The sequence below is a fragment of the Gallus gallus genome, chromosome 8, assembly GCF_016699485.2.
Source record: "Gallus gallus isolate bGalGal1 chromosome 8, bGalGal1.mat.broiler.GRCg7b, whole genome shotgun sequence".
NCBI lineage: Eukaryota > Metazoa > Chordata > Aves > Galliformes > Phasianidae > Gallus > Gallus gallus.
In genome coordinates, this window is record NC_052539.1 from 26,933,948 (window position 1) to 26,950,412 (window position 16,465).

Below are 16,465 nucleotides of genomic sequence, written 5' to 3' on the forward strand. Positions count from 1 at the left end.
TGGCATCCTTAAAGATTTGAGGAGGCAATTTGGTATCTCAAGACAGACCTTAGAGTTTAGATACTACACAGAAATCAGACAGCCTCACAGAAAGCATTAGTGCTTACACACACTTGCTAAACTAACAACTCTTTCGAGTTCTGTTCATTTATAGCTCTTTTGGGAATAAGTCTTCTTAGACTAACCCAGGCGTCTTTCCTGTACGACATGGTTCCCGAGCCCTGTGTTTTGGGCAAGCTATGGTATTTCTTAGGCCCAGGGAGAAAGCTTTCATCCTCTCTCCACCACCCACACGGCTCCCATATGTATTTTGTGTAGCCACAAGTCAAATATACAAATTCCTGGATACACACTTGGGGATACCACTTTGGACTCACTCTGCTGGGAAACAAATGCAATTCAGCTGGGTTTGATGTTTTTAAAAAGTCTGGATGTGCAGGGAGTTAATTGTGAAATGATTTAATGAAGCTATGCTCAAACTGACATTTAAAAACAAAAGGAAAGCTTTCAGTGCTTTAATGGCAACTGTAGGGGACTTGTTCCACAGTGAAGGGTGTCCAAATAACATCCACAAACAAAAATCAATCTAATCGAAAGAGCAAATCCCTTTGTGTGCTTTTCAGGCTTATTATTTAAATGCTATATGCAACCACTGCTTGATGCAAAAAAAAAGGGATTTGCTATTCAGAACTTGTGAAGCTGAAACTTTTAAACCTTTATATACTGTTCAGATTTTCTCAGGTTCCGTGGGGCGTTTTATAAACCCAGTTGTTCTTAGAGCTTTGCACTGCCTTCTGCTCTGCAAAAGTACACAACCGCAAACTATGCAAGATGCTCCAGCTTGCTCAGAAAATCAAATGGGTTTTAGTATGAGATAGTCTGGTAAGATTGTGAATGTGATCTTATAGAATCAGGACTTCTAGAACTGATCAGCAAATTTTCGTTGAAACAAGCAGTTGATTCATTCCCTCCCCTCCGCTTCTCTTTCTGACCTTAGACCAACACTTAACACTTGCGCTATCAGGAAGTTTTGATGCTTTCTGACGGGAGATACCATCTTTTAAGGCCTATCACTAAGATACAACAGCAGAATCTAAAAGGTTAATGTTTAGTCATGTTATCACTTAATAGAGTCAGCAATGCCTACTATCTCCTGGTCTTCAGAACTGGGAAAAATGAAAGTAGGTCAATGTATATTTGTCATCACAGTTGTGACTCAGTTTACTGGCAGTATGTGGTGTCTAAAAGAAAAAAAAAATCCCAACATCATTTCAGCACTAATCTTAATACCGATTTTTTTGTGATACTGTGATCATGTAAACAAGCTAAAGGCGTGTTGGCCTGATTCTCAGCTGGCATAAAAATTGGCACTGGTCCACTGAAGTTAGCAGAACACCGCCATTGGTGTCGGCTCAGGCTGGTCACTGTGGCTCAGTGTTCAGCAGACAGCTGCCACGTTAATTGGGAATGGAGGTTTTCTCAAGAGCAGCTAGTTAATGGTATTTAAACAAAGGATTAGGAAAATAATTACTGTTTGTTAATTAGCTACGCTGATATCTAAACATATAGGTCTGTACATAGTCAGGCATGCATCTTCCTTCTGGTAAGAAACAAGGGTTTTGGATAATAGTGAATTGACTTGTAAAGAAACATATAATTTAATTTAGGAACAAGTTTGACAGAAAAGTAGACTGTAGGAAATGCTTTTTAAGAAAAAAAAAAAAACATTGCATACATACTAAAGCCAGTGGAAGTGGCTGGCTACATAAAGAGAAGGACAATGCAAAGTGCCTAGCCTTTCAGTAAGGGCCCACTGGACATCATTCAGCGTGTCAATCAGTACCAACCCTCCATTTATGCTGGTGTTTATTTTTTCTTAACTAAATATTAGCCTACAAACAGCAAGTGCAGATTCACCAGAGTTTCATAAAAGCTGCACAAAAAGGTGTTTTCCATGGTGACGGGCTGCTCGAGTGCACCAGTTCGGCAGTGTCGCTGGGTTATGGCTGACTGCCCTGCAGAGCTCTAGGATATTGGAAAGTCACTTATGCAACAAAGAGAGGAGTGATGTTAGATTTTGGCCAGACTCTCTCCTTAGCTGTGTGGAAGAGAATGAAGCCTCCCCCCCGCCCCCGCCACCACCACCCAAGGAAATGGAGTGAAAAGGGTTGGCATTTGCTCCATTCTCCTTCCCTTTTTTGGTCTAGCAAAAAAAAAAAACCCTCTGCAGAAACAAAATACAGTTATGGCCCTACCAAAAATTGGAATATGGCCCTCCTGAGGGGTGCAGGAGCCAGGAGCAGCTGTTCAATACAACATGGCCTCCTGGGAATGAGAGCTAAAAATCACAACAAGGTGGTTAATGATTCTCAGAGCAATAGTGAAACTCTCCAGCTGTGACATTAACCAAAGCACGAACATTAGCACTGTCCGAGGAAGGAAGAGCCCCTGGAGATGCACACCGGGGATTTACCACTACTGGGTGGCCAGGCATGATCTGGGAGTTGAGCACTTCAGCTGCGCATTGTATCCCTTTGGAAAGCCAGCATTTTCCTCAGTGAGATGACACAACAGAGATGGGTTTCATGAGGTTTTGGGAGGAATCATTTGTCCTCCATAAAAAGCTGTCCCAATAGAACATATCCTCAGTATCAGACACAGCCCCAAAATTACAATCTTATTTCACATCTGATCTTCTGTTGGTATCCCATAACAAACACAAAACAATATTTTCTAAAACCAGACAATTTTCTGGGCTTGATATCTCATTGCCCAAAGAAAACACCACCTTACTACATGCCAGTTGGACTCTATTGCTATCATAACTGAATCTGTGCGTTAGAATCTGCGGCCCTCATTCCCATTTGGAGTCTTAAGATATTGCCATTCTGTACACCGTCATTGCTAAGAGCATTTTTTTAACTAAATGTCATTTTCTGAGGTTCACAATTCTGCATGCGGAAAAACTTTGCTATTTTCCCTTGTTGGGCAAGATTGTTATCAGATAATGTCCCTTAGCACAAAGGGGTTTTCTTGTTAAACAGCATTTGTGTCAGGATGAGAAGAATGATCTCGTGGCTATAGTACTGGATTCATAATCAGATTGGATTTCTCTCCCCTTCTCTGCTGTGCATTGACTGAGCACCCCCTGGGCAAGCCATTTCAGCTTTCTGTTTGCTCCTTTCTCCATCCATAAAAAAGAGGGTGATGACTGTATCATTTAATTTGTTAGAATGTGCAGTTCCCTCTAAGATACTCAGCTGCACAGTGCATTGTGGTAGGAATTGCTGTATAGCATCATGTTCCTCCAGTTAATTCTCTCACTACAACTCCACAACTGCTAGAGTGGCTCCCAGTCCTCTGCAAAGAGTACAGCTTTTCCTATCGAGCACACGCACCTGTTGACTTGGTCTGTGATAGACAGACATAGTGATTCATTAGATTATTGCTCATCCAGATTATCAACCAAAAGTTTTTCTTTTCAATCCAGAATTGATAAACAAAACGCTTCTATACTTCATAGAAATGATTTCAGGAAAGTATATTTTGAATTAACATTCAGCTACTGCCGACAATTTCAAAATACATGACATTCCCAAAACTGTTTGTTTGTCTTGTCTTTCATACAATTTCTTGCCATTTTGGCTAAATATCAAAGCTGTCTGTGTGAGCAAATGTTCTTTCCCTGCCAGCTCCTGTTTTGCTTGTTCCTGAAGTGAAGCATCATAGCAAATTTGTGGCATCACATTCATTTCCTTGGCTCTGGGCTATGATGTTGCAAACAACCTTTAGTGAATTCCAGTAGCGGGAAGACTAGGCTGGGCAGGAAGATGTTCCTGCTCAAGCCCAGCGGGCTACCTGTGGGCTAGTGTAAACCACCCAGGTTTGTGCAATTCCCATAGAGCAAAGCTGATAAAGATCAGGAGATCTGCCTCAGAGACCTGGCTTCTGTTCCTTTCCCTGCTGTGGCATTTCCCTTTTGTAAAAAGGAGTGCGAAGATCCCACGACAGGGCTAGGGTATCTATGCATACCACAAAACAACCTAACCAAGCATAAACCATTGTGAGTTGTTTTCCCCTTAATCTTAGGACAGAATACTGAGATCAGAAGTAGCAGGACTTTCAGGAATCCTACCTCCATGTCAAACAAGGGTATATACACCAGATCTCTAAGAAATGGCAAGAAGACTGTAGAAGCAATACTCGGTACTGCTTCCTTTTCTGACCAGCTTCCTGTGCTTTAACAGGAGTCACTGCTAATAATCACTCCTTGTCAACGTAACATTCTGAGCCAAAATGGCCAGTTTAATCCTCCAGCATCTCAGGACCTTTTTGCAGTGAAGTGGGTCCAGCAGCTTGGGAGAGCCCAGCACAAAGCCTGCTCTGCATGTGTGTTCCCCATAGTGTCAGTGCTCTGCTTCTTGGCTCTAGCACTGCAGTTAGGTGCCTTAAGGAAATACCACACTGACATCTGAGTATTTTCAAAAAGTTGAACATAGTTTGAAGCATTATGGAAGAAAGGTGTACCAAGTAATTCACCCAGAAAGGTTTGATGGGACTTTTTATTTAAATGCTTTGGAATCTGTTTGCACCCAGAAGACATTGTTCTGATGGTTTCCCTTTGATTTTCTACCAAGTATCATGGTTGGCATAAGCATCTGCCAACAGGGAGCTCTAAACAAGGTCTTGAGTTCCATCCCTTCTGAGTGGGACTTACCTGCTCCAAGGGATTGAATGGCCTCTCCATTCATTTTGCTTCCCTGAAAGTAGCCCAGAAGAACCAAACAGCAAATGGTTGATTTCTGAGCTTTTTGTTGATTTCCCCACTGTGAAAGGAATTTTTGTTCTTGCATGACACAGGGCTCGGTACTTAAATTAAGAAAATAAGACAGTGCATATATAAAAATCTTTATATGTGGCACCAGCAACAGGGATGAATCCTTTCAGACTTCTGGCTTCTTTGAATTATTAAGCAAATTAACACTGCAAAAAGGCAAGGAGAACAACTCACCAAATGGACTCGGTTCACTTCTTCATTGATTTGCAGACAGGAATAACAACCAGTGTAGCTGTTGATACTCCAAAACAATGCAACTTGTAAAATCATTGTGGAAAAATGAATTAGTGCGCTTAAAAATTCCTTTAAATCTATGAGTGGGAAAGGTGGTCCTTGCATGATTTTTGTGAGAGTTAGTAAAGTGTTAGCTGTTTTGAAATTAAAGCTCCCCTCACCAGAAACAACTGGGAAAATTCATTGCTGGAAGACAGGAGTGCTTTATCTCCCTTCAGATCAGTAAGAAATGAAGCTGTGCAGTTCCTGGGTGACTTCAGGTGACTTCTGCTATCTCACTGAGTTGTGAGAATAAGGAGGCATCCGGAAATGTTTGTGAGATTCAGGTAGAGAGCCAAGGGAAGAGTTCTGCATTCCTAGAGACTTGGGAACCCCTCACCAAAGGGATTTATGGGATGCCAGGAGTTTGTGTGGGTAGCCTGCGCTTTCACCAGTGGGAAATCCCCCGCAGGCAGTGGAGTACAGGGCTGTCCTTCAACTGAAAGTAATCAGAGGGTGGTAAAGAACTTGGGAAAGTAAATTATGTGGCTCTTATCAGAACCTGTGCATCTGCTTGTGATCTCCATAAGAGAGGGCAGTGGATGAGGTGGACCGTTGGGTTGGTTCAGCCTTGAACCAGAGACTCCTCCAACTCAATGAGTCCTCACCAAACATTTTGCCGTAAGAAAGGCAACAGGCTTTGTCTGCACAGACAGCTCAGTGTCTCCTCTGACTCTTAACTCACTGTATTTTTCTGTAATGTTGAGGCCTGAACATTATATTTAGCCTGACTGGAATTTGGCACAGAACTTTCCTTTAGACATTGTTTTTTTTCTCTTTTCATTGGATAGTTAGATTGTCTGGGGATTTTATTCAGCAGAATGCATTCCCATAAATATATTTAAAATAGATGGAATCGCTGTTGGTATTAAGGGGTCTATTTAGGTTATTTCAATTTAGATCTGAACATGCAAAAACTGAACAAAGGAGAAGATTGCATGGGGGATTCTTAAATGAGAGGGAGACTGAAATGCATTGAAAGCTTTTGAATTTGGAAGTACGTGGCATTGTGGACGGTTGCAGTGGAGAATATAATGCAACAACAAAATCATTAAAGTACTTCAAGTTTGGAAGTAATCTGGGTTCTTGGCTTGCATTGCATTTAATAGCTTTACATTTATGGGAGCCATTCCAGTTTTTAAAGGCAGCTTCAGCCTTCAGACTGATTGCACTTACCACCCAGTGAAACTGCAACCCATTAATTTTTTACCGAAAGGATCTTCCTAGTTTGTCAAACACATCAAGTGAACATTTTAGAGAGTGCAGACCACAGCAGTATGGAAACCAAAACTTTATGTCGAGAGAGAATGCTGGATTAGCACAAAATAATTAGTAAGCACTTCAGTAAATTCACTGCTTTGCAACCTCTGTGAAAGACCCCACGTAGCAAAGTGAGAGCAGGGATGCATGCGCCATGCCAGGACCGCCCCCCCCAGGCTCTCGCAGCACCACTCCCAGCACCACGGCGCTGCCCTGTTACTGCAAGGAGCCCTGGCCCAGCTCACACATGACCCCCATCATTAGGGCCAAGCCTCTCCAGTGTCTAAAACCAAACTCTCGCTCTCTAAAACGTTTGTACATTTCTATGTTAAACATCTGCTTAGGTGGCTCTGAGATGGTGTGTTTTGGTGTTGTTCGTGTGCAATCTAGTGCCGCTTCCTCAACGCATGTGTCCCTTCCCTTCACAGCCTACTCGACACCCAGCACCTCCCCCGCAAACCGATTCGTCAGTGTTGGACCACGGGATCCAAGCTTTGTAAATATCCCTCAACAGACTCAGGTGGGCCGCTTTCGACTTCTCTGTATGCCTGCACCCTCTTCTTCTTCAGTGTCCTCTAACGTGTCCCCGCGGAGCCAGCTGCATTGCTGCTGTCACTTCACCCACATGGTCTCAGTAACTACAGTGAAATGTCACTTGCAGTTTGTTTGTCTGTTGTGTTTTTTTGGGCTTATGTAGCAATAACGCTGCTTTTGTGACTGGAAAGATCTCTCTCGCTTTCTAAGATATTGCTGCTAGTGCACATTTTGTTCCTCTAGGACTGAGTTTTCAGACTTTGACTCCAAGCTGTTCCCTAGACAGTGCATTTAATTGCAATTCCAAAGGAGCTGAGAGAGAGCTGTCAGGTAACCGTGCACCTCAGTCCCCTCCTGAACCCAATGGGAGCCTTTGCCAAAGACTTCCACGTTCAGAAAGAATAGCCTCAAATTCCTGGCTGGGCATTTGCATGGGGGTTTGAGCAAGCAGGCGGTTCTGTAATTGCGAGCACATCTGTTTCCTTACACAAAGAGAAAACAGTCCGGTGGAGGCAGGCCTATAAAGCTGGGTTAGCTGAATTCATAGACCTGCTACGGTCGAATCAGAAGCTCAAGTAAACATTTGTGTTTCTTTAGGAGAAGGACAAGGTTTAAATGTGCTTTTTCCAAGCTGTATCAAATTCCCAGGGTCGATTAAGAAAATAGTTGTTGGCAGTTTTGTTAGCAGCTAATTTGAGCCAGATGTTGAAAAAATTAAGGCAATGCTTAATATCACGTTATCATGGGGGAGAAGGTATAAAAAAGTGAGTAGAAGCACTGTTTTAGGACAACTGCAGTTTGTAGCTTGAAGTGATTGCTTAACTGTGCTACAATTCTTCCAAAGGCAAACATCAGGAATATTTGCGTCGAGGCGGCGGCGGTAACTAAAAAGTAATGGTTTTGGTGACCAGCAAACTGTGGAGTACTACTTTTAGCTCTTGTAAGTTGTTTCCAGTCATCTCTGTCCATGTGCCTCATCAGTGTGCAGATTCATGGCTGTCACATCCCGCAGCCCTCCTTGTTGTGACGGCAGCACCTACGCTCCCGATGAAGCACAAGGCACCCAGCACCCAAGGTGTTCAGTTTGCAGGGCTGTAGCCACACGCCCGCCAACACAATGTGTTTTCTTGCTATCTGTTCTTTGTGTACAATTTGTTAGGGGCTTTAGTTTATAGCTCTGTCGACAGCACAGGTTAAACTACATTGGATCTCCAACCTTCTCTGCATTAAATAGGGTCAAAGAAAGTACACCGGCAGTGCAGAGCAGGGCTTTAACCCATCAGGTTCTGATTTTTGTTCACACATTAACAAAACACAGCCTGCACCCCGATTTCAGGCCTCTTCCTTTGTTCGGTTCATTTACGTGACAAGTTTTCGTGTGCCTTCACGTTTAAATTGTATTTCTCCAGTCTTGGGAACAACTGGAATACACAGAAATACACTGAAGGCAGGAAGCAGGAATGGTGAGGTATGCTGCTAAAGTCCTTAAGCGTTTGGTCTTTCCCTTCATAGCTCAGGAAACTTGAAACCCTTTGGAGAATGGTACGTTACCTTTTCCAGAGGACTTGAAAAACAACTAGTTGGCAAATTGATCGTGGAGTAGGACACAACAGCATGAAGTCTCCAAAAATATTTTAAACTTCCTTGCATCCTGCAACAGCGGCTTCCCAGATAAGTTTGTTGACTGTAAACTCTTCTCCTCCTTATTTATGACTTGAATCATTTTAAGTGCTCTACCTTACTTTAGCTGCCTCTCCATAATGCAGCATAGTGAATAACAGTGCTGTAATATGAAAAACAATACTGGAGCACGTCTTTCAATTAAAGTCAAACATGCTGCAGTGGGGAAGAGACTGACTCCCAGGCTCCGGCTCCGGCCGCATCTCTGTGCTTCTATACATCGCTGCACCACCGCAGCCCACTTGGTACTAAATATATAATTTATCAGGGAGTAAAACTCACTACTTATTCATGAAACAACTCTGAAGTTGACCACATTTTAAATCAGAAGAGTGAGGTAAAAATACTGGCTGCGATGACTGGGGATTTACCTAGGGTTCCTCTAAACAAAGACGTCCTTTTGTAATACTTTTTGCAGGACGTTATTGTATAAATGAGGAGGATCACTTAGGATACTTTCAAAATGAAAATATAAAAACAAATAGGGCTGTGTTATTAAAAGCAGCTGGGGTGGCTGCTTTCCATCAGGGCTTTTATAGTACACTTAGACTAGGGTTAAAATATGGGTCCTGAGGACCCCTAACCGTCAGGCCACACAGCTCCCTTCGACAAGGGGAAGCAGCAAACACAGCTTCTACAAGTCAGGCTTCAACATAAGGGTTAAGCAACTCTTTACTCCTGTAACAACAAAGATCATATCTGAACTCTTTTTTTTTTTGCGGGGGGGAGAAATTACAGTCCAGCTACAAGTTAGAAGGAAGCATTATGATCAGCGTTTCGGTTGCTTTGATTTTCTCTTCCCGTTGGCGGGTCATTCGACTATAGGCAATGGTTATACATCACAGTTATTTGACTTAAAGTGCTGCAAAACTGTGTCTGTGCACAGGGATGTGACAGTGCCGTTCTGCAGAAGTCGCATTTCCCATACATGGGCATTCAAGGGCTTTCACAGAACATTGGAATAAAATCGCAGACAAATGTACAACGCTGTGGCTGGATTTGAGCAAGGATCATTCTGTCCTGTGCTGTTTTTAAACAACCAAAAACAGTACATGCCTTTCTTAATGGGCATTATAAAAATTAGCAATAGACATTTCCATTAGCAGCATGTTCTAATTTATGTCAGATTGCGTCAAATATAATCCCTTAAAGGAGTGTTTTACAATTTATATAATATTTTACTCGAAGAAAGGCTGTATTCCTGTATCAACAAAGGTTGTAGCCAGACTACAGCTCCATGCAGAAGAGAGCAGGGATGAAACTGATTTAAGTCAGTCGTGATTCAGTCACAACAGCCCCAGAAGGGCTGCTGGGCAGGCCTGGCTTCAGCCACTTACACACTTCTCCATCAGTTTGCTTTTGCAGATGCAGTCTCTGCTTCCTCCACCCGTCTCTCTGCCACTTTGGTGGCTCCCCACGTAATTGTCCTATCTGGGGGGTTATTTGAATCTGAATTTCTGTTTGCGCTATTAGAAGAAACACTTGACTTGGCATCCTCTGTGTCTGTTGACAAAAAGGCACAGGTGTTGTAACCTTTGCTTGATAAATCATTTACTTTTGCTACTTGACTTGCAAGCAATATGGGGGCATCAGCTTTTTAACTACCTTTTCCATATGCAAATCAGAAATACAGTATGCCTGGGGTACACAGTCTTTAGTTTCAAAAGCAAGCTGGTCTGGGTGCCTCATGACTAAGTAATAGATATGCCTCTCATGTTGCCAAGGGCTCGTAATAAGGAGAGTGATAGGGGAATGGGAAAGTACCATCACATTAATTAGGGACTGGCCTATCGATAGCAACAGAATAAAGGGCTCTGAGTAGGTTTGCTGGTATTTTTTTTTTTCCTAGCCTAGTGATGAAAGTACTTGTGAAACACAGGGTGTGTGCTCAGAGCTTGCACAGCTGGAAGAACCAAGCTGGCAGTGACCAGAGCTCGTGGTGTCCTTCCCCACTCTCAGCACTGCGGGTCGATCTCTAATGCCCTCACTTTACTCTGTAGCATGAAATTCCTTTAGGGATCATAAGTACTCTGTGTGCTGCAGCTCCACTTCCTCTAAACACTGTTTACTAGGCTGTGCCCTGCTTGTCACCTACTTACCCAACATCTTCCTGGAAATTGTACTTGGGATGCTAACACCAGCTACTGAGCAGCACCTGCCTACCCCATCTATCACTCCTACCTGGCAGGAGTCTGCGTGCCTACAGGGTGAGGGTATGGGGATGCACAGAGCACTGGCCACCTCCCACTGCAGCCACTGAAGCAGAGGATCAGCTGTTTTACCACCTGTGAGAAAGTGAATGGTTTTCTTCTCTGCTTAAGAGAGAAAATGCACTGTATATCCTCCTGATCCACTGTTTCAGGAAAAACCTCTCTCAAATGTAAACATACTTTATATCAGATTCATTGCAGTTGGCTTCTAATATGTGGCTAAACACAAAAAGCAAATATTTATTCCTATCCCTTTCTCTAGGAAAGGATACGAGTTTTCTAAAAGAACAGAAATAGCAGTTCTCCCCAGTTCTGCTTTTGCAGGACCCCAAAGTTACAGCCGACTCAGCCACTGAACACTGTTCATGCTCCTGTGGTGGAGCACAGAACCACCTCACTACAGAAATGCTCTGGACAGAACTAATCCTTTCTAATAGATCCATAACTTAGCACCATGGTAAAGTATAAGAAATAAAAGGAGAAAAAAAAGAAGCTCAGCTCTTCGGGAAAACTACCAATATGAAGAGCAGCAAGCTCAGAAGCACAGCCATGCTTTTGCCTTAAAAAGGTACCAAAGTCCATCTATGAAGGGTAATGCCCTGTATTAAGTTAGGGGTAAATCACTGCAGTGCAGCAAAAGGGATACTGTGTTGACAGTCATAGGAAATGGCTAACCCCTCTAGAGCTGCTCCTGCTCTCCGTGTTCCTGAATTAGATAGTGGTCTTCTTCTTCTGAGCTTTTATTTTTCTCTAGAAAAAGGCCGTATGCCTCAGGTGCATATCAAACTCTAATTGCACAGTTACTTTCTTTTCCAGAGACAAGGGAAAGACTGTTCTCCCTCCCCACAACCCCTTCAGAAAACAAACTGCAACCTGCAGTGTTTCACTGGCAGCACTTTAAAACAAAGGACACTTGGAAAAGAAAAAAAAGAGCTTTCTGCTGTGTCCTGTAGGTTAGCAGATGTGAGCTCTGTCAGGCGAGGGAGGGAGGGAGGCGAATTCCGGAGTAGATGGTCCTTCTGTGATAACAGCCAGCCTGGCTGCCCAGACACTTAATTCAGAGGAATGCGGTTCAGGTGATGCCCCTCACTGCAGAAGGCGGGGGGGGGAGGAGGCCGGGAGGTGGTCCCGCAGGTAGAAGGGCTGAAACCAAATTGCTGTATGGGATCCATAGATCAAAGTCAGCACCTTGAGCGGGGAGTTAATGCAGCTCGTCCGGAGCGATCGCTCCTGCGGCTGAAACCACGCGGCTGTTCTGTGCCCAGGTTCCATTGCCACCCTATGGAAGAAAGAAACCAGTGCACACATTTTCCTTTCGACAGATGAAACATGTGCCTTGCTTTGTGGGGATTTTCCTTTTTTGCTTCTCGCTGAACCTCTGCCACGGTGCCCTGCCCTTTACGCTGCCAGAAAAGGATGCCAAGCTGCCAGCCCCACATTGATGGGCTTTATTAATGAGCACCACAAGCTGCCTGTCCTTTCTGCCTCCGCACCCCCCTGTGTCTCCCATTTCCCCAGCCCGGTATTGCTCACTCAGACACGTAGCACCTGCTGGCCCGCAGGCAGGAAGGGCAAGGTCAGGAGTCTGTGCTCTCACTGCCGTGCACTAACAGCTGACCATCAGCTCGCTGCTGCAAGCAGGTTGTGTTTGGGGGGTGCGTGTGGTTTGCACATTGCAGGGGACGTGCAGAGAACATGAGAGGCAGCAGGAACAAGATCAGGCCTTTTATTTTGGGGGTTCTGATCAGGACTATTTATAAGCCAGCTACTTGTTGCTCAGGTGGCTGTTGGTAGACAGGAATACTTATCCCAAGGGCTGAATGCACCACTTGTGTTTGAGCATGAATGAGGATGAAGAACACTAATATAAAACCCTTGTTTTAATCAATTCAGCCCCTTGAGAACCACATGTTCCATCAGGTAACCTGACTAGGTGAGCACACAGGGCTTTCTTTGGAAGAAACTTAAACTGCAGAGCACTTTTAAGCAGGGGTCTGACTACCCCTTGTCCTATAGCAGCAAACATAGTGGCAGCTTCAGAACATTGAGTTGAGTGTAGGAATAACTTCTGTCCTGCGTAAAGAGTAGAAATTTAAAGGAACAAATCCAGAAACGTTTGCTGTGTGGAACTGCTTCTTTCCAGAGCTGCTGAAGTTGAAAGTCTGAAGTTGAAAGCTGCTGAAGTCTCTGCCCTCGCAAAGCTAGCAGAGGTCTGTAGGCTCTCTACAGGGGCAATGGGATGTGAGGGCTGCCCTACTCTGAGGCTCCCAGCAGAGCCCCAGTATCCAACATGCCATGAGTTCTGGATTGCCTGTAGGCATGCGTGGGTCCTGTGCCCTGGGGGATGCTTTCCTACAAATAAATACATATCAAATGAGAGATCCAAACTGGAGATCAGAGCCAGAGCCATTGTAATGAATGTTGGAGGGTGTGATATGAGAAAGTTGTATGTGTGAACACTTCATTTACACTAAGAGCTCAGGCCAAAGGGCATTGAAGGATAGGTTCTTACAGGCTTGAGTCCTACCCTGACCTCTGAAAGTTACGATGCAAAAAGTATCCTGCTGCACAACCATTGGCACCAAGCTGCTGATTGTCAGGCCTGCCTTTCATCTTGCACCCAGCAAGCAGCTGTGCAGGCCTGACCTCGAGGGTGGCCTGGAGATGGCTTTAAAAAGGTGACATAGATCTGCAGAGAGTGTGCACAGCTAAAGCAGTGTCAGTCTCTGCCAAGAACGAGCAGGTCTCAGACCCTGGGAGGCCAAAAGATTTCAGACTCTACCTTTCTTTGTGTTTAGCCATATTAAATTTGCTTTTGTGGAAATTAGTCAAGGAAATGTGGGCTGAACCCTTTCCCGAGTTAAAATTGAGATGGTTCCACCATGATGGGAGCAAAGAGCCCACATGCAGTCATGGTGCTCTTGATGTGCCCTGCTCACATAATAGCTCGGCAGCCACCAGTCCCCAGTGCTGCACGAATGTGATCGTGTCGCTCTGATCACAGCTGCTAATGAAGTTCAGAGTATGCTCCACAGAGAGGGGATACAAAGGTGACCAGAAATCAGGGGCACTCCCCAACTCCCATTCCCTTCACTGTCTGTTCAGCTGAGTGCACAAAGCCCATTTAATTGAGCTTTCGTGCCGAGGGGCAGTATGAAATTTCACTCTCAAATCAGTTCTTAAAAAGCAGCAGAGAACAGTATGCCTCAAGAAGAAAGCACATGTTGCACTATAAAGGTAAAAGTTCATAGAAGACTTCCCAGCACCATCATGTGGCCTTATCTTCAAAGTGGGCTGGAGCCAAATCAGTCCAGAAATGCCTGGGTTGCTCCTCAGCAGGGGAGATCCTTTTTCCTGTGCTTTTTCTCCCTCCTCCTCATAGACTCCAGTGAACAGTTCAGATTTTTTTTTATTTTTTATTTTTTGGAAGTTAGCACTAAGCATCCTATTTCCAATAGATATAACATGCAATTATTTACAATGGACATAGACAAATTTCCCAAACTAAGCAATTAAACTTACTGCATTTTTCCTCTCCTTACAATAAACAGGAAGCCTGTGTGTAAGGCACCCTTTCTGAGGGTTTTATGGCCATTACTTATGTTCCACAGTAGGGGAGAAGAGAGAGAAGAAGTAAGTGTGGGCCTGGTGGGAAGAGTTGGCAAATGCAGAAATATGATGAATGAGCTGGAGAGATTTAATTTCTTCCTAAATTCTCTACAAGCTGTGTAACCTTTCTTTAGCTAAACAATTACTCTAAAAGGCAATGATTTTCTGCATTTTCATTGAAAAGTCTTCTTAATAACAATGGCCTATGTTCTCCTTCTTGAAGAACTTCTGCCAAAAAAACAGTTTTCTTTTTTCCATTCAGCAGGAAACTGTCTTTTATTTTTTCGGTCTCATATTCCCCACTAGCATGGGTTTACAAGGCCTACCACTTATTGCACAGGGTAGGAAGAGGCTTCCCCTCTGGCCAAATCGTTTTGATCCATCTCCTCTACAGGGATTCTTGCATCTTCCTCGGAAGAGGAGTGCAGCCGCTGTCAGAGACACAATACCAGACCCCAGTGGCCATTTAGCCTGACAAGAAGTGACAGTTCCTATCAGTATGTGGGAGGGGGCTCCCAGATTTGTTTGTCAGTGGGCAAGTGGCTGTGGCAGAGGTTGCATTCAGAGGAGGGAGCCAGTACCGACTTCTGTGAGGTGCAGGAGGCAGTCACCAGATCGCGCAGGCTCAGGATGCTCAGCCCTGAGCAGGCTGAACACTTTGGGACTGTGCCCTCCACCACACTTCCTGCACAATTGAATCAAACGGGGTGCTGGTCCTCATGGAGCCACACGGCCCTGAGACCAACTGCAGGCTGCAGGAACTTGGGACGTGCAGCATGGGTAGAGCATTTTCCTCCCGCAGAGTTGCACGCTTTTTCAGATGCATGCATGCACACACACACAAATCAAAGCTAGGAGTATAAGGCCAGATGATAGCTATGTACTCTTACCGCTTTTACTTGACGTAGCTGGTTTCCTGCCGCCCCCGCCCGCCCCGGCCTCCATTGCAGATAATGCTGTATTGGATTAGTCTGCCTTGCTGCTGCATCAGGTCCCAGATCGATTTATTGACTCTGTCAGAGTGGCTACTACAGTAATTGTTACAAGAGCAGAATGGAAAGCAAGAATGTGTCCACATAAAATATAAAAATGACATTTTGTTCTTTCACTCCTCTTTTGCCCTATAGATCTTTATGTGTTTACACAGTGGAGAGCACTTTACTTAAGTTAATCAGCTCCTTCTACATTATTAATTGCAACAGTTAGGGTGCTACACGGAGGCAAACGTATTATTGAGAACATTGATCTCACGCTCACGGTGTGGACCTGAGTAGATTTTGCATTCCTCCCCTTCTTTTGCAACTGCTTTAGGATACCATCAAATCATATTTCCCTGACTGACAATACTCCATCAATACAATTGATTTCAGGGAGGGGCAGAGAGGAGCTCATGGGAATGAAAGGAGCTCACAGACATTTAGTGTCTTCTGCAGGCTCAGAGAGGGGTTGTTGGAAGTTGGTAATCACGATAATTACATGCCTGGCCTGATTTCTCTGTTTGGTAAAGAGCATTCATTTAAGGGCTGAAGTTTCCTGAGTGTTGAAGATTTGCAGAGGTGGCATGATGAGACCTTTTAAAATGCATCTAGAATGTATACCCTTAAAAAAGACATACTGACTTTTTACAAGGGTTTTGGAAGCGCCTTTGAAAGACATTTCATGAAAGTTCAGCTTTCGCAGATGATACCTATACGAGCCCTATAAATTCCACCCAGCCTGACAAACTCCAGTAGGTGTCACATGTGACCTGGATGGAAAAGGTCAGCAGCTGAATTTATGGCTTTTGCATTTACTGGAACATTAAGATTTTTGCCAACTGCCATATATACTTTTTAACAATTCTGCAATCAAAGGATCAGGGCCACAATGTACAGTGAAGGTCAAAAACTAAAGGCCACAGTCCCTACATGCTCCTCAATGGATAGGCATTACAGCTTCTTCTGTTCTAAGAGTCACCTTTGCTTAATGGCCTTAGCAGGGAGGTCAAGCAATATATAAGCTTCAGAAGTGAACATCTTACAAAATAGACTGTCTTGCTCTGAAATTAATGGTAAATTCCTTA

At 44.1% G+C, this 16,465-nt stretch overlaps 1 protein-coding gene across 50 annotated transcripts in view; it reads left to right on the forward strand.

Moving 5' to 3' along the window:
* The window catches only part of NFIA (nuclear factor I A), a 331,976-nt gene that overhangs the window by 296,051 nt on the left and 19,460 nt on the right, over positions 1–16,465 (forward strand). For 37 of the 50 annotated variants that reach the window (XM_046944256.1, XM_046944257.1, XM_046944270.1 and 34 more), the window contains one exon: positions 6,799–6,890. The exons of the other annotated variants lie outside the window; for them this stretch is intronic. In XM_046944256.1, the coding sequence (XP_046800212.1) occupies positions 6,799–6,890 (92 nt within the window). The remainder of the gene's footprint in view (positions 1–6,798; positions 6,891–16,465) is intronic. 50 annotated transcript variants of the gene reach the window in all.